This window comes from Saccopteryx bilineata, chromosome 6 (assembly GCF_036850765.1).
Source record: "Saccopteryx bilineata isolate mSacBil1 chromosome 6, mSacBil1_pri_phased_curated, whole genome shotgun sequence".
In the NCBI taxonomy this organism is placed as follows: domain Eukaryota; kingdom Metazoa; phylum Chordata; class Mammalia; order Chiroptera; family Emballonuridae; genus Saccopteryx; species Saccopteryx bilineata.
In genome coordinates this window covers 12,918,711-12,933,340 of record NC_089495.1, presented here as the reverse complement: position 1 = coordinate 12,933,340, position 14,630 = coordinate 12,918,711, and the positions used below count along the sequence as shown (strand labels likewise).

Here is a 14,630-nt window from a genome sequence, read left to right as displayed (position 1 = left end):
ACAACAATAACAACAACAACAAACCGATCTTAGAAGATGACGGAGTGAGTCTATTTCTGACACATCCTTGAGATGACAAAAATGAGAGGAATGGGAAACAGATGAGTCAACGTCGGGGAGCAGAGGTGAGGGGGGGCGGCCGAAGGAAGGTGAACGTGGTTACGACAGGAGAGCGTAGGAGAGGCGTGTGACACGACCGGGGCGGCGGGTGTGGGAAGCTACATGTGCGATCCAGTTGCACAGAACTGAGCACACCCACCCGCCCAAGAACACAAGTGAGACGGAAGGGGTCTGGACAAGAGGCACGGACTGTTGTCGGTGTTCTGACCCGGTGCTATGGTTCCGCTCGGAGTGAGCACGGGAGGGAACTGGGGTCAGGGGCCCCCACGACCTCTCTCGGTTCTCTCTTAGGCCTGCTTGTGAATCTGTCATCTTCTCAAACTAAAAAGTTTCATTTTGAAAAAAATGAGGCAGGATTCAGAGCCAGGCGGTCAGAATTCATCTTGTCCGTGTTGTAGGGGGTCGGCGCTCCTCATGTGTGTTAGGACTGGGAAACCATTCTGTTCAGAGGCGGAGTAAGGTCGGTCGAGGCCCCGGGCACAGAAGAAAATATTGGGCCCCTTAAAAAACGAGAGAGAGAGAGAGAGAGAGAGACAGGGAAAATAAAAACACATGTTAACCATATTTTTAAATAAATAAAAAATATTATGTACTGTTAATGTTAAAATTGCACAGATGAAACCAAACTTGGTGTCATTAGAAAAAAAAATGTAAAGTTGGGGTTTTGCAGGGCCCTTCAGAATTCGGGGCCCAGGGCGCGCACCCAGTGTGCCGTCCGTTAAACCCGCCTTTGATTGTGTTCCATCGTTCTGATATTCCAGCCAGGGGTCATGTTGCCTGCAGAGGAGGAAGGGGGCTGGGAGTGTGAGCAGAGCATCCCACAGCTAGAAATGCCACAGTGGGGTCATCTGGGTGGCCCTTCCTTCTTCCTGAGATTTGATCGTGTCTCTCTGAACTACGGGACCCGGAACCTAGCACAGCAGGTTTGTTCAGAGTGAGAGCAGAAGACGGAAATGGGTCGGGCTCAGAGCGCTGTCTGTCTGGCCCGGGCTAGGTCTGGGTGCAGCCTGTGGTCGTGCAGCCTCTGGCCCTGCCGCCTGGGCTGTGCCTGTGTTGTGCCTGGGTTGAGTTGGGGACCTTGCCACGTGGAAGCACCTCTGGCGGGTCCGCTGTGGAGGGTCCCGGGGGGCCAGGCTGTTGGCAGGCAGCTTCTCTGGAGACAGGAACCCAAGCTAAGCCTTGTTCTTCAGTTTCATGCGGATACCACATGGCGGCCGAGCATCTGACTTTTTGGCTCTTGGGCTCTTTTTTGGAAGGTTATGTATCTTAAGAGCGAGTGCTGGAATTGTGAGATCAGGAGACGTTGGTGCATTCATGGCTTTCTTTTCTTTGAAGTTGTAGGACAATCCCATCTGGACAACAACATCGAGGATCAAGAGATTGTCACTAATCCCCCAGATATCTGCCAGGTGGTCGAGGTGACCACCGAGAGTGACGAGCAGCCGGTCAGCATGAGTGAGCTGTACCCCCTGCAGATCTCGCCTGTGTCTTCCTATGCAGGTGAGCAGGTCGGGGTGGGGGGAGCTCTGGGGCAGAGCAGGGGCGGCGAAGGGCAGCCCTTCGACCCAGGGTCGCCCGCGTTCCTCCTGGGAAAAGAGCCTCTCCTCTCCCCTGGGAATGGATTTGGCTTTAATTTTCTCAACCAACGGACCTTGGACACTTTTATTCTCAGAAGACGTGGTCACAGCATTTCTTTCCTTGCTCACCCGTGATGTTTCCATGCATGACTAACAAATACGAAGGTTTCTCTGAGGAAGTAGTTCATCTGAGCCTATTTTATATACATGGCACAAATGCTCAGAAATTCGGACCAAGCTGGGTAGGACCTTAGGGATCCTTCTCCCAGGCCCTGCATTTTTGGAAGTAAGGGCACCGGTCACGCAGCCGGAAAGTGTTTGGGTCAGGACTTGAATGAGGCCGTCAGACCCCAAGCCGCGTTCCATGCCACCAGGCTTCCTCGCGACCCCACGTGTGTTCCCTTCCTTTTCAGTTGGGCACAGCATCTAAGAGGGCCAGGCAGCTGGGCCCAGTGCTGCCTCCCCGGGGAGTGGCCGCCTCGTCGCAGGGATTGGTCCAGTCACCGGTTAGAACCGGACTCAGTGGATCCTTCCGTCCTTACGGATTTAAGTGATGGCTCCTTTGTCCCATCATCTTATATACTCTTCCCAGTGATCACTGTTTAATTTTGGGGGATGGGGCTCGATTTTAATTAGGAAATATAAATTCTGAGTCCATGTTATTGCTTGCAGCCATTAAACAGACAAAGCCAAGGCCCGAGTATGTAACTGCAGTCAGCTCTAGTGACTGGTCCAGGACTTCTCCCCACTGTCCTTTGCATATGCGGTCACATCAAGTGTCCTTCAGTTAGGGTGCCATCCCAGTGACAGCTTGGTTGTGAATGACCAGTTTCTAAATCATCTGAACCCCAGCTTTCCTTTTTGGACTTGTGGTAAGTCGTGCATCGCGTCAAACTGGCCAGTCCTGCCTTCCAGTGGCGTCCGGCGCACCGGCATCTTGGTGCAGCCACCGCTGCCCTCGTCTCCAGAAGGTTTTTCAGCTCGCGAAACTGAAACCCTGTCCCCCTTAGATGTGAGCTCCTCCTGTCCTTGTGCGACTGGCTCGTTTCATTTAGCAGCCTGTGCTCAGGCCCTAACTTTAGTTTGTGGAACACGGAAGCAGTGTGAGCATAGCCTTGGCCACACACGAGAAGCTTAGACTCTGTCAAGCAGGACAAGCTCCGTCATCCTTTGTGGAACCATCCGGCATCTTTCGACCGCCTGCGTGAGTCCCTGGGTGGTCTTTGCCAGTCCCCAGTGATAAGCCACTGCGGCTTCTGGCATGTTCACTGGGCCCTGGAAACTGCTGAGGCTCGGGACCCAGCCACTTGGTTACCGTGGGCATCATCTCATCACTCTGGGTACCTTCGTAGTTCTCTCTTTGAAATCCAGACACGGGGACCGACGTGGGTAAAGCAGTGTGCCCAGGGACAGAGAACAGGGGAGCAGTTAGAACCCACATGGAGCTTATGCCACAGGCCTGCTCTCCGCCCTGCCCCCTGAATGCTGCCCCAGTCAGCCCTGCTGCGCTCTGCCATCAGAACACGCGCACATCCCTGTGACCCCCTGTCCCCCCCCAGACCCACCACAGGGGGTGGGGCACAGTGTTCCTGCCTTGGCTTTACTGTAGAGAGAGCTGAGGCTCGGGACCCAAAGCTGCCCTGCCTGGATTGACGTAGCGATGGCCGGTATGGTGGGGCTGCTCCAGCCTGCTGCATCCTTACTCCCCAGGTGGGGTTTTATTTTGTTTTTTTAAGGGGATGGAGCTTTAGAATGCACTTTCCTGTTTGTGTGTTGAGTAAGACTTTTCCCGAAGTCTCCTCGGGGTTTCTGGTGGGACCTCCTCTTGCTGCCCTGCCAGGAGTGGCACTTCGCGTTAGCAGAAGAAGGGCGAGCACAGCTGACTCAGGAGGGAGAAATGAAAATGTCACTACCCTTTCTGGGACGTTGGCATAGGTTTGAAAAGAAAGATGTCAGCACCGGGCTGGCAGGCAGCAGGGTTCTGTTGGGACCCGGCCTTCAGTTCTTTTTATTGTTTTTATTGTCTGAATTCTCCTGAACCCGTTGGAGGGAGGCTTGGTGGTTGGAGCCAAAATGTTCGGTCACTGTGGCTTTTCTGAGCCTCCAGATGCTGAAGCAACGTATCTGTTACTGAGGATGGCTGGGTTGAGTCTTCGTCGGGAATCTTAGGGCACACTGCTGGGAAGGGCAGGTTTTGGCTATAGTCACCTTTCTACCTTTCTGTTCCCCCAACAGGATTGGCTGTTGGCTTTTTTTTTTTTCCTCCTCCTGACAGGGTTTTTTTTGTTTTGTTTTGTTCTGATTATTCAATTGAATTTCAACCTCCTCTAACCACTTCCATTCATTTGTTTAGGACACTGGTATTTGGAGGCTGTTGTTAGCTATCCCCCCCACACACACGCACACTGATCACTGAAATACCATCCCAGCGGGATGACCAAACCACAGTCAGTTTGGCAAGTCTGTTTTCTCCCCGGTCTAAACATGATGGTGAGCAAAAGGGGAGACAGTGCCTTTGAGTTCGAAGTACTTGCACTGGATGTTTTAAGGCGACATAAAATCCTAGTTGGATTCATAAAACGTTCCTCCTGGCGAGCGAGGGATGTCTCAGAGCCCAACCTTGGGAAACGAGCGGCGAGTCATTTTGTTTTTAAAAGTCTCCCATTATGTGGCCTCTTGCCTGGTGTGTGGCCCCGGGATTTTACTGGGTTGTGATGGTTCTGAGAGAGAAACCTACCTGTCTGGCCAGCAGTCGCCGCCATCGCAGCCAGGCACGTGCAGGTTCCCGCTGAATTCAGACAGACGGCAAAGAAACAGGGGAGCCAAAAGAGGGTGGGCCGTGCCTTTATCCAAGTCTCGCACCGGGCAACAAGCGAACACACAGGGAAAACACTTCCCTCTCACTCAGGGCTCCCAAAGCCCTGACACATTCTCCGGTTCCACAACCAGGAGAGTCTTCTCCGCTTCCTCCTGGAATCAAAGGCCTCACCGGTCTCAGCGGAGCTCGCAAAGCCCCTCAGCTCTGGTTCCCCATCCGCACCCCTTCTCCCTTCTCTGCCAACATGGCTTCTCCCTATGTTTTCTTCTTTTTCTAAACTTTTCTGGCTCCAAAACCTCTCCTCCGGCAAACATTAGCAAGACAATGGTCCTTCCCAAACAGGAAGGTAATTTGTAATTTGCAATGTCACAGATCATACACTGAAAGTGAGCAAACTCAAAAAATACAAATTTCACAAACTCATTTGCCCAACAGCGCCAGAGCATTTTGGAGCAGGCTGGATGGGAGGAGGGAGACCAGCTTGGGGGGGGGGCACGGCCCAGAGGAGTCACCGGTGGTAGCCCAGAGATTGGGGCTCCCCTCCTGACCAACAGCCAGCACTAAAGATTTCATTCAGGTCCTCATGGAAGCCATTGCGTTCCATTGGGTGGGGCAGAGATAAAAGTCTCTTTGAGATGAAGACGGCTCTGATTGGAACCTTTTAATCCAGCCTTCTAGTGAAAGGAATCAAGCGGATAATTGAGGGGAAGAAACCCTTGTCAACCTTAATAAAATTTGTTGAACAAGAGCCTTCCAGAAAACATACCAGGATGTCAGAGTGCGGACAGACTTTACTGTAAAAGTTATTGTCCCGCCCCCACCCCTCCCCCCGATGTTTCTCTGAGGGTTGGACAGTAATACTGGGCTGAAGTGGAGTGGGACCCCAAGATGAGCTTCACTCTGGAATTGGAACTGCAGCTCCAGAAGAGGAGCTTGAGATCATCTGACTCACACTTCCCCCTTCCCTCTCAGCCCAGTGCTTTCAGGGAAACTGAGGCCAGAGAGAGGAAGTGAATTACTAATGTCCCTGTTAGGACTCTCAGAACTTATTCAGGCCATGCTGGGGAAGCAGCTCCCAATTTTTTTTTTATTCTGTTGTACTCAGAATAAAAAAATAAAATAAAAAATCCAAAGTAACCCAAAGGGAAAATGAAGTAACCCACGTGGGTATTTCGGTACTGTAAAGCCAGTAGCCACGGCCACCATCACAGCCGCCTGGCCTGTGAAGGTTCAAATTTGATTTGGACAGACAGTAATGAAACAACAGAGTCAAGAACTGGTGGGCCATTAGCTTTAATTGTAGCTTGCACCTGGCGGGTGAGTAATACACACAGTGGGAAAACGCTTCCCTTTCCATTCAGGGCTCCCAAAGCCATTGACTTATCTGAGTTTCCTAGAATCCAAGGGTTCTACCTCATCAGCCTTATTCACCTCTGTCCCCATCTCCTTCTCTCTGCACTAACTGGCTTCTCCTTCAGCACTCCACCATCTTGGCTGCTTCTCCTTTCCTCCACATGGCCTTTCTCTGTTCTCCTCCAGCATGGACTCCTCTGCCCCATTTTATAGTGTAGAAATCAAAACCTTTAATCCAGTATACAAACAAGGAAGTCTCTGATACAAAGTCACTTATCTGAGGCATAATGGGATTCTTCATGAGAGTGCACCACCCCACATCATGCAACAGTCAAGGGTGTGGGGAAAAGCTTAGTTTTGAAAAGATTTTAGTTTAAAAGGGTAGGAAAGGCTTAGTCTTAAAACTAAGCCTTAGGTAGGCTATAATGACCCTGCCTGCTTACAGCCTGTCTCCCTCACCCAATGCAAACTATGTATATAATAAGCGAGCAAACATATATATCATATTTACAAACTTATTTGACCAACAGGCAGTAACGTTGATCTGGAAGCAGCAGTAGCCGCTGCGATGAGCTCATTTGTGGGACAAGAATGGATCTTAAAAGTGACAATAATGGTGACCTACAGCCAGAAAAACAGGCATGAGTCCTCCCAACAAAGCACATTGTTTTGGGGTAGCTGTGAGAGCCACTGTTACTCTAGAGAGAAGGGCCTTGGGTCCCTGGGCTGGGCTTCAAGCGTCTCCTGCTCTTAGACTGAAGGCACTTGGAGCCATTCTTTTCAACTGTGACGTTAGAAATCTCAGTTTGCTAATATGGAGAGTCTTCATAGCTACTCCAGAACCATCGATGTTAATTTAGAAACGATACTCTCAGTGAACATTTGTGTCAGCCAAAAACATGAGTTCAAAACGGGTCTTTTCTTGTCTCCGGCTGTTTCTCTGACGTTGGAAACTGGATGCTTTAGGCGGGTAACATTCTGATCATGTTCGTGGTCAGTGCACGGGCTCACCCAGGGTCCGCCTTCCAAATCCCTCCAGCCACTGTGACTTGGGCTGGGGTGGAATCCCAGGACCTTGGTGATAACTGCTCATTTATCCATATTTTCCACCCCCTAAGCATGCCTGTTGTCCTCTGCTTGTATCTAGGAGGGGCCTAGACCCAGTGAAGGAAGAGAAACCTTGGCTTCAGAGCACAGACAAGCCAAGCAGGGGTTTTGAAATTCCGTCCGAGGCTGGAGCCGCGGGAGTGACAGCTAGGGAGGGCCATTATAGCCCAGGGACTGGCCCTCCCAGTCGGGGAAGCTCTGGGGATGTCTGCTCAGTCTGGGGAGAGGAGAGGCCGCCCTGTAGTTGCTCATGGTCCCCGTCAGCAATCACGCATGCCCGGGAGAAGTCACTGGAGCGCAGGAGCCAAGACACGGGCCAGAAGACTGCAGGGTAGGACCAGCCTGGTCAGCAAGCTCACCTCCCTTGTTTAGGGAATAGACCTGTGGCTCAGTTTGTAAATAAAATTTTTTTTACTGACAAAGTAAATGTTATTTACTTAAAAAAACATCTCATAACCTACGTGTGGGCGATTTTGTAACCACTAGCTCGTGACAGGGTCGCTGTGAGCCTAGCTAGCCTGTACAAGCCCGTGGCTGGCCAAGCTCTGTTCAAAGGTGCAGTGACCTCTGCTGACGCAGGCCACCTGCCGGGCCCTGCCCCACACCTCTCACCTGTCACGTAACCCTCCTTGGAAGGAGGTGTCCTCCTGACTGCAGACGAGGACGGATGCTGCAGCTCAGTGACGGGAGGCGGCCTGCTGCGTGGCTCAGGGCGCTACCTGCCCAGACCTGCGGCCAGGGGCAGCCCAGGGCTGCTGTCCCAGCCGAGGGTCACAGCGGGCGGGCGGGCGGAGGTGTCTACATTTCAGCACATACAGTTGGGGACACGGTAAAGAGAGCTCCTTGCGGGTTGTCACACTGAGGGCCTTGGGTTCTTGCTGCCTGTGAGCTGGAAGCAGACCTTTATTTGTTGTCACAAGAGCCTTCATAACATGGCCACTTGCTCCCTTGAATCCAGCAATGGAAAGAGTCCTCAAAATAGGCTTCAGCCTCACGTGGTGTCATTGCACACGTCCCGTCACCTTCGCTGTGCTCGGTAGGTGTAAGGCAAGAAGGTCCCATCCACACAGGTCCCATCCACACTCCCAGGAGGGAATCAACCAGGAAAGGTAACCCCAGGATGAAGATCAGGCGGCCACCCTAGAATCCGCTCACCCACCGTGACCTGGGAGCCAGATACAGCTTACAAATTGAGACGTAACCACTCAAGGGGTGTGCAGCGGTAGGGATCTGAGTCCAGCGGGGGTGATGTAGGAAGGCTCTGAGTGGGGACCTGAAGAACTAATGGGCACGGACAGAAGAGGAGACCAGTGGGCACTGTGGGCAGAGCAGGGGTGAAGGCCAGGCCCGCGAGGAGGCAGGAGCCAGCAGAGGGCGAGGGGAGCAGTAAGCAGACGGCCACCACAGCGACCAAGCCCTCTTTCCTGGAAGGGCCAGATCAGAGAGACCCATTCACTAGGGCGTCTCCCGAGTGCAAGTGTTCGACCTTACCAGGGGGACGGAGATGTTGGGTGTTAAGTTACCCGTTTCTCTTTTGGAAAAAAAATGCTGATACATTTTGTTAAACACTGCCCGAGCCACAGAGCAGTTCATGCGGCAGGAATGATGGCCTGTTTTTTCTCTCTGAACAGAAAGCGAAACCACGGACAGTGTGCCCAGCGATGAAGAGAGCACTGAGGTGAGCCTGCGCGCGCTTGTGCGCCCGCGCTGCGGCCGCAGACCGCGTTCCCCACCGGCGCTCGGTTTTCCTAGCTGCTCGTTAAGTTTCTTTTCTTTTGGGCATGCGTTTTACTTTTGGATTTTGTGTGTGTATGTGTGGGGCGGGGTAAAGTATATGAAACATAAAATTTACCGCACTTTTGGATTCTGAATTATACAATTAAGCTTCGGGAACTGACCAGGAGGAAAGGGGGCGGGACATTAAACCATTAGAAAGAGAGGCTGTGACAGCAGGAAAAGGAAACTGACATCCAGGCCAGGAAACACCGATATTCTTACCGCCCCAAACAGCCTCATTCACATGCAGAAATAATCTGTCCAAGTGACCAAAAGCTAACAGCCAGAAGTAAATGTCAGAAAGCACTAAGCAAAAGGATCTCCAGGTGCACCTGGAGTCCCCCCATCCCTGCCCAGGGGCCAGGTGTGTGTTCAGTCTTGACTCTGAGTCAGAGGCCTGGCCTCTCATTCCCCTGCTCTAGGCTGGGCTGGCACAATGGCAGGAAACTGCTGTAATGGTGATGGGAAGCCTTCCTGCTAAAGCCTGCTTTGTGTCTGTGTTGGAGGGAGGGAGGGAGAGACTGGCTGGTGGTGGTTTGAATTGGTGGTTTCCCAGTGTGCTCAATAATTTCAAGTCTTGTCCAGGAATTCAGAAAAGACAGTATGAGGTGAGATTGTCCCGTACATTCCGACCCTGTTTCTTTAAGGTCAGAATTCCAGCTCCTTCTCTGAGTGACGCGACCCCCAAGGCTAGTTAGCCCTTTGTCGAGGGGCATTCGCTGCCCAGTGCTGGGTTTCTCAGTTCCGGGTTGGGCCATCGAGAGGAACCAAGTCAGCATGGCAACGCAGCCATCAGGGCCCCTGCCACCTGCCCGATGACTGGGCGGTGCAGCTAGAGCAGAGGGGAACCAGAAACCAAGTGGCTGCCTTGTTCTCCTGCCTTCCCAGAGCTGTCTTGGCTGTGTTTCTGGGACCGGGGGCCCATCGGGACTGATGAAAAGGGAAGAGAAAACCATGGCTGGGGCCGTGCGTAGCCAGCTGGGCATGGGTTTCACCCGAGTTGCTAAGCTGCTGTTCCTTCTGCGACTCTTTTAAGAGATTCAGTTAAACACCAACACGTGGGAAGCGGAGGGACGTGTTCTAAAACAGCCATTCCGTAGAAGGCCAAGCAAATCCACATGTTCATTGTTTTCTTTGAAAGGGACGGCCACACTGGCGGAAGAGGAACATTGAAGGCAAGCAGTACCTCAGCAACATGGGGACACGGAGCACCTACCTGTTGCCCAGCATGGCGACCTTCGTGACGTCCAGCAAGCCGGACCTCCAGGTCACCATCAAAGAAGAGAGCTACCCTCTGCCTTTCAGCAGCTCCTGGCCCCCTTACCCAGACCACCCCCTCACGTCCTCTGTGGCACCGGCGCCCAGCAGCAGCCGGCCGGACCGGGAGACCCGGGCCAGCGTCATCAAGAAGACGTCGGACATCGCCCAGGCCCGTGTCAAGAGCTGTTAAAAGCCTTTGATTTCCCCTGGTGGTTGTTGGGATATCTTGGCTTTTTTGTTTTGTTGTTTGTTTGTATTTTATTTTTCTCTCTGATACCTGTTTTAGACAAATCTAAGGGAAAAAAAAGCCTTGACAATAGAACATTGATTGCTGTGTCCAACTCCAGTTCCGGAGCTTCTTTTTAACTCAGGACTCCAGCCCGTTGGTAGACGTGTTTCTCTAGAGCCTGCTGGGTCTCCCAGGGCTGCTCCCTCAAGTTCAAGGACGTCACAGGACCAACACCCACACAGGCGGCGAGGCGCTGCGTTGCCCGCGGTCAAGGCCAGCACGGTGGCGTGGACGCCTCGGAACGGAGGAGAAAATGTGAACTAGCTGGAATTTTTTATTCTTGTGAATATGTACATAGGGCAGTACTAGCGACGTCGCCGTCGGCTTCTGCACCTTATCGTAAAGCACTTACAAATTGACTTTGTGACCTTGTCCTACTTCTAGCACATTCAGTCCCCCTCCCCCGCCCTTATCACACCTCTCAGCCCAGCCTTCCCTGTTCCTTTCCTCCTTCTCCTCCCAGCAAAGGCTGTGTTCCACCTGCCCGAGGAGGAGGAGGAGGAGGAGGAGGAGGAGGAGGAGGAGGAGGAGGAGGAAGAGGAGGAGGAGGGGGGAGGAGGAGGAGGAGGAGGAGGAGGGAGGAGGGAGGAGGGAGGAGGAGGAGGAGGGAGGAGGAGGAGGAAACCCCAACTTCCTCACACATATCCCGTTTTAAGACTGCTTTTAAAAAAAAGAAAAGAAAAGAAAGAAAAATCTTTCTAATCTGCTATGCTTGAATGCCACGCGGTACAAGGAAAACTTATCATGGAGACCTTATGCAAATTCCCAGATTTGAAGACAAAAAGAAAAAAATACTCTAATTCTAACCAGAGCAAGCTTTTTTATTTTTTATACAGGGGAATATTTTATTCAAGGTAAAATTCTAAAGAAAATATAATTGTTTTTTATCTTTTCTACAGCAAATTTATAATTTTAAGATTCCTTTTCTTGTTTATCAGCAGTTGTTATTACATCCTTGTGGCACATTTTTTTTTTTTTAATTTTGTAAAGGTGAAAAAGCTTTTATGAGCTCATGTAGCAATCAAATTATCCTGTGGATTGATAATAAATGAATATGATATATAGTTAAATTTTTAATGGGCATCCCACCTGGCTTTGTCTGTATCTACTGTGTCGGGGACAGGTCTGACAGTATCGTTTCTTCTTGGGGACCAGACATTGCTCTCCTTTGCACCGCGAGAAACCGCAGACGTGCCCACTGTGAGGACAGCAGTGGCTGCCTCTGCCGAGGCTCGCCCTGGGCCCGGCGCTGTGCGGGTGTCCTCCGGGGTCACCCTCCGCCGTCCAGGGCTGTCTACAGAGCAGGGACTAATCCGCATCCACAGGGAGGAAACAGACTTAACATGAAAACGCCTTTACTCAAGGTCACGTAGGTCATCAGAGTCAAGGGCATGAGGTTAGCCCAAGTCTGGTGTGATGACGGGGTGGGGGGGTCCCTTTTTACCACTTCACCCCTATCCTCTGCTGGGAGCATAGGCCACCCACCTCTGTGCTTTTCCTGTTCTCGTGCAGAAGCCTCTCCATATGGCTGAAAACCTGTACTTATGTCCCATACCGGGCCCACGGACAGGACATCTTCAAGAACAGGAAATGTTTATTTCCACTCCACGTCCTTCTTCTTCCTAGGACCTGGGGCCTTAGACAGAGGTCTCAGAACTTAGGGCCTGTCTTTTCGAGTGGGAAATGTGAATGCAAGGACCCCGGACTCTGCCACCCATTCAGTATTTCAGGGTGTGCCCCTGACCTTGGGGAAGCCACTGCACTGAGCGCGGGCACCCGCGCTATCTGCGAAATCGGGGTACGGAGACCTACCCACCTACCTACCTACCCCCTCTGGGGGGTTGTGGAGGAGACTGCTCAGTTAATCTTTGAAAAAGCTTCCTGCAGCAAAAGGACAAAGGGCTATTTTTATGCCTCTCTCTGTGTGTGGCTGCAGATATAATGAGTGGTCATAAAATTATCCAGCCCTGAACAAAAATTAACTGCAGCCTTATCCCGGTGGATGTGCTGGTGTCGCAATGCCGTGCACAGATGGTGGCCCGGCTGTGAGGAGCACTTGGGGGCCTAGGTTTGCCTCCGTCTCCCGGGGACACCTCGCTTTCTTAGAGAAGGGGAGCATTGGGAGCAGACAAGATGTGCTCCTGGCTGCCTCAGTGAAGCCCTCCTCTTCCCCTAGTTCGTCGTGACTTACAGCTCAGTCACTTTCTTTAGTCACCCTGTTTTACAACAGATTTTAAAGAAGCAATAACAGAAGGTAGCCCTGAGTCCCAGGGCCTGGCGATCTAAGGGTCCAGGGGGGCCCATCTGGCTTGTCCCCCTTCCGTCTACCAAGCACAGAAGGAGTTCCCAGCTCACATCCCGCCCTTTTCAGCAGCTCCGCTGGTCCCCACCTCCATCCCACTGGCTCCTATGTCGGTCCGTGGCTGTCACCAGACTCCCGGATGGAAGGAACCTTGTCAGGTGAAAGAAAACGCAAAATTTGGAAAAAGCACGTGGAAGTACATCCCTGGCTGGCCCATGAGGCCACGAGAAACAGAATCCTGTTTAAACAGTTGCTGAGGAAGGCTGTGTCGTTCCTAAGGGCCACATGCCCGTCTGTAGGCAAACAAGCTAGGTACCCAGTGCAATGCCGAGGGCGGACAGGAGGAAGGAAGGCTGGTGGGACGTCCCAGGGACCCGTGTCCCGGACTAGCTGTCGGTTAGAGGAAGGACTGGGGACACGTGCTTCCTGGGGCTGGCATCTGTGCGGGCTGATACGCTTCCCTGAGGGGATTGGTGGTGTGTGCGCTTCAGTAGGGAGGGCCGTGCAACGGTGGCCTTGGGGACACCAGTCTCCGTTCTCTACCGCCAGCACCCAGGCCCCTCCCTGATAACGAGGAGATTGTACAGCTGGGAACTGTGACCCCAGTGACAGGGACTTCCGCCTCGTCCTAATGTTGAGAGAACCCAGCACGTCCCTCCTGAACACCATTTTCAAGTCTCTATAAATAAATCCATGTTCAGCAAGAGCGTATTTTCCATGTTTTGGTGAAGTCTGTGCCAAAGGAGGTGTTTATTCTATTTAAATGTATTTATAGAGAAGAAGAAATAGACGTGGATAAGAAGCACACAACACAAATCCATTGGAAATCAAAACCCCAAAATAGAATCCCCCTCCCCCCCCCAATCTAAGGTGTATTAGAGATCGGTTAACTGCTACTGAGATGAACATGTTAGGAAGAGGAAGATCAGTGATTTGGCTTCAGATCTCCTGAGTTTTCAAACTTGTGATTTTGGAAGTATTTTGCAAATGAATGAAAAAGACGTTAAGCCCCAAGAGGCCTCCTAGTCTAAGCCAGAAGGATGAAACCTTAGACATTCCATTTGCTTGAGGCCATTCTTTGAATGTTGCATTCATTAGGTTTGAAAAAGCCCCCTGTTATTCTAGCAATGGACAAACAGAACCAGATAAAAGGTGAAAAATAAGAATCCCGGCCATTCTGCCAAATTTCTACAGAAGAAAGACAAAAGGCATGTTGGGAAGAGGCTTGTAAGCAAGTAGCCAAGACGGGTCCCTGGCATTCCGTGACAGCTCTCCAGAGTCTCAGACCAGACTGGGTTTGGAAAGAATGGAGGCAGGAACTGGTTTTCTCCTGGTGGTGTTCAGCCACCTCATCCTGAAATTCCACCCTGTGGCGTACCCAGGGCCAGGATCCTCAGAGCTAGTGGGGGAGCCAGCTCTCTCTCTGTCCCTCGGCTCCGTAGACCCTTCCCCCAGGGTGTCGCAGTCCCCAGCACTGTAAGTGCTCAGGGCTGTGTCTCACCCACATTTACTTCCCAGGTGTGGACTCGGGTAGGCTTCATAGTAGGCAGTCGCCCCGGGTCTCCTTCTCCCCTGGGATCATCACATCAATGTCAAAAGAAGGGGGTTGGGACTCTTGGCTGCACCCCTTAAGAACACAGCCAGCTCTTCTCTCTCTCTCTGTCTGTCTCTCTCTTGCTCTCTCCCCTTGGCCTCTCTAAAATGAATTTTAAAAATTAAAAAAAAAAAAAGAACACAGCCAGCCACAGACCTGGAGAGGAGAGCCCCAGGTTGTGCACATAGTCTGGTCAGGAGATGCAGGAAGATGGTCCATGAGATGTTCCCTCTGGAGGCTCTCTGGCCTCTGTACCCCGCCTAGCCCTCTGGACACTGAGACCATCCCATGCCTCAGCGTGGGCATTGCTCTGCGGGCAGATGAGGTTTTGGTGGCAACAGGTGCAGGGGCTCCTGTCTCTGCTACTGAAAATAGTGCCTGGGAGGAAGGAAGTGGCCAGGCTTAATAGCGGGTTTTAGCAAAAATGTTAAGTC

General features: G+C 51.9%; 1 protein-coding gene across 5 annotated transcripts in view; it reads left to right on the top strand.

The window, feature by feature from the left end:
- Positions 1–10,820, top strand: part of IRF2 (interferon regulatory factor 2) — an 80,684-nt gene extending 69,864 nt beyond the window's left edge. For 4 of the 5 annotated variants that reach the window (XM_066236382.1, XM_066236386.1, XM_066236385.1 and 1 more), the window contains exons 7-9: positions 1,456–1,620; positions 8,607–8,653; positions 9,893–10,820. In XM_066236382.1, the coding sequence (XP_066092479.1) occupies positions 1,456–1,620; positions 8,607–8,653; positions 9,893–10,201 (521 nt within the window). In that variant the 3' untranslated portion in view covers positions 10,202–10,820. The remainder of the gene's footprint in view (positions 1–1,455; positions 1,621–8,606; positions 8,654–9,892) is intronic. The other variant, XM_066236387.1, reaches the window with a different exon arrangement.
- The last annotated feature ends 3,810 nt before the right edge of the window (positions 10,821–14,630 follow it).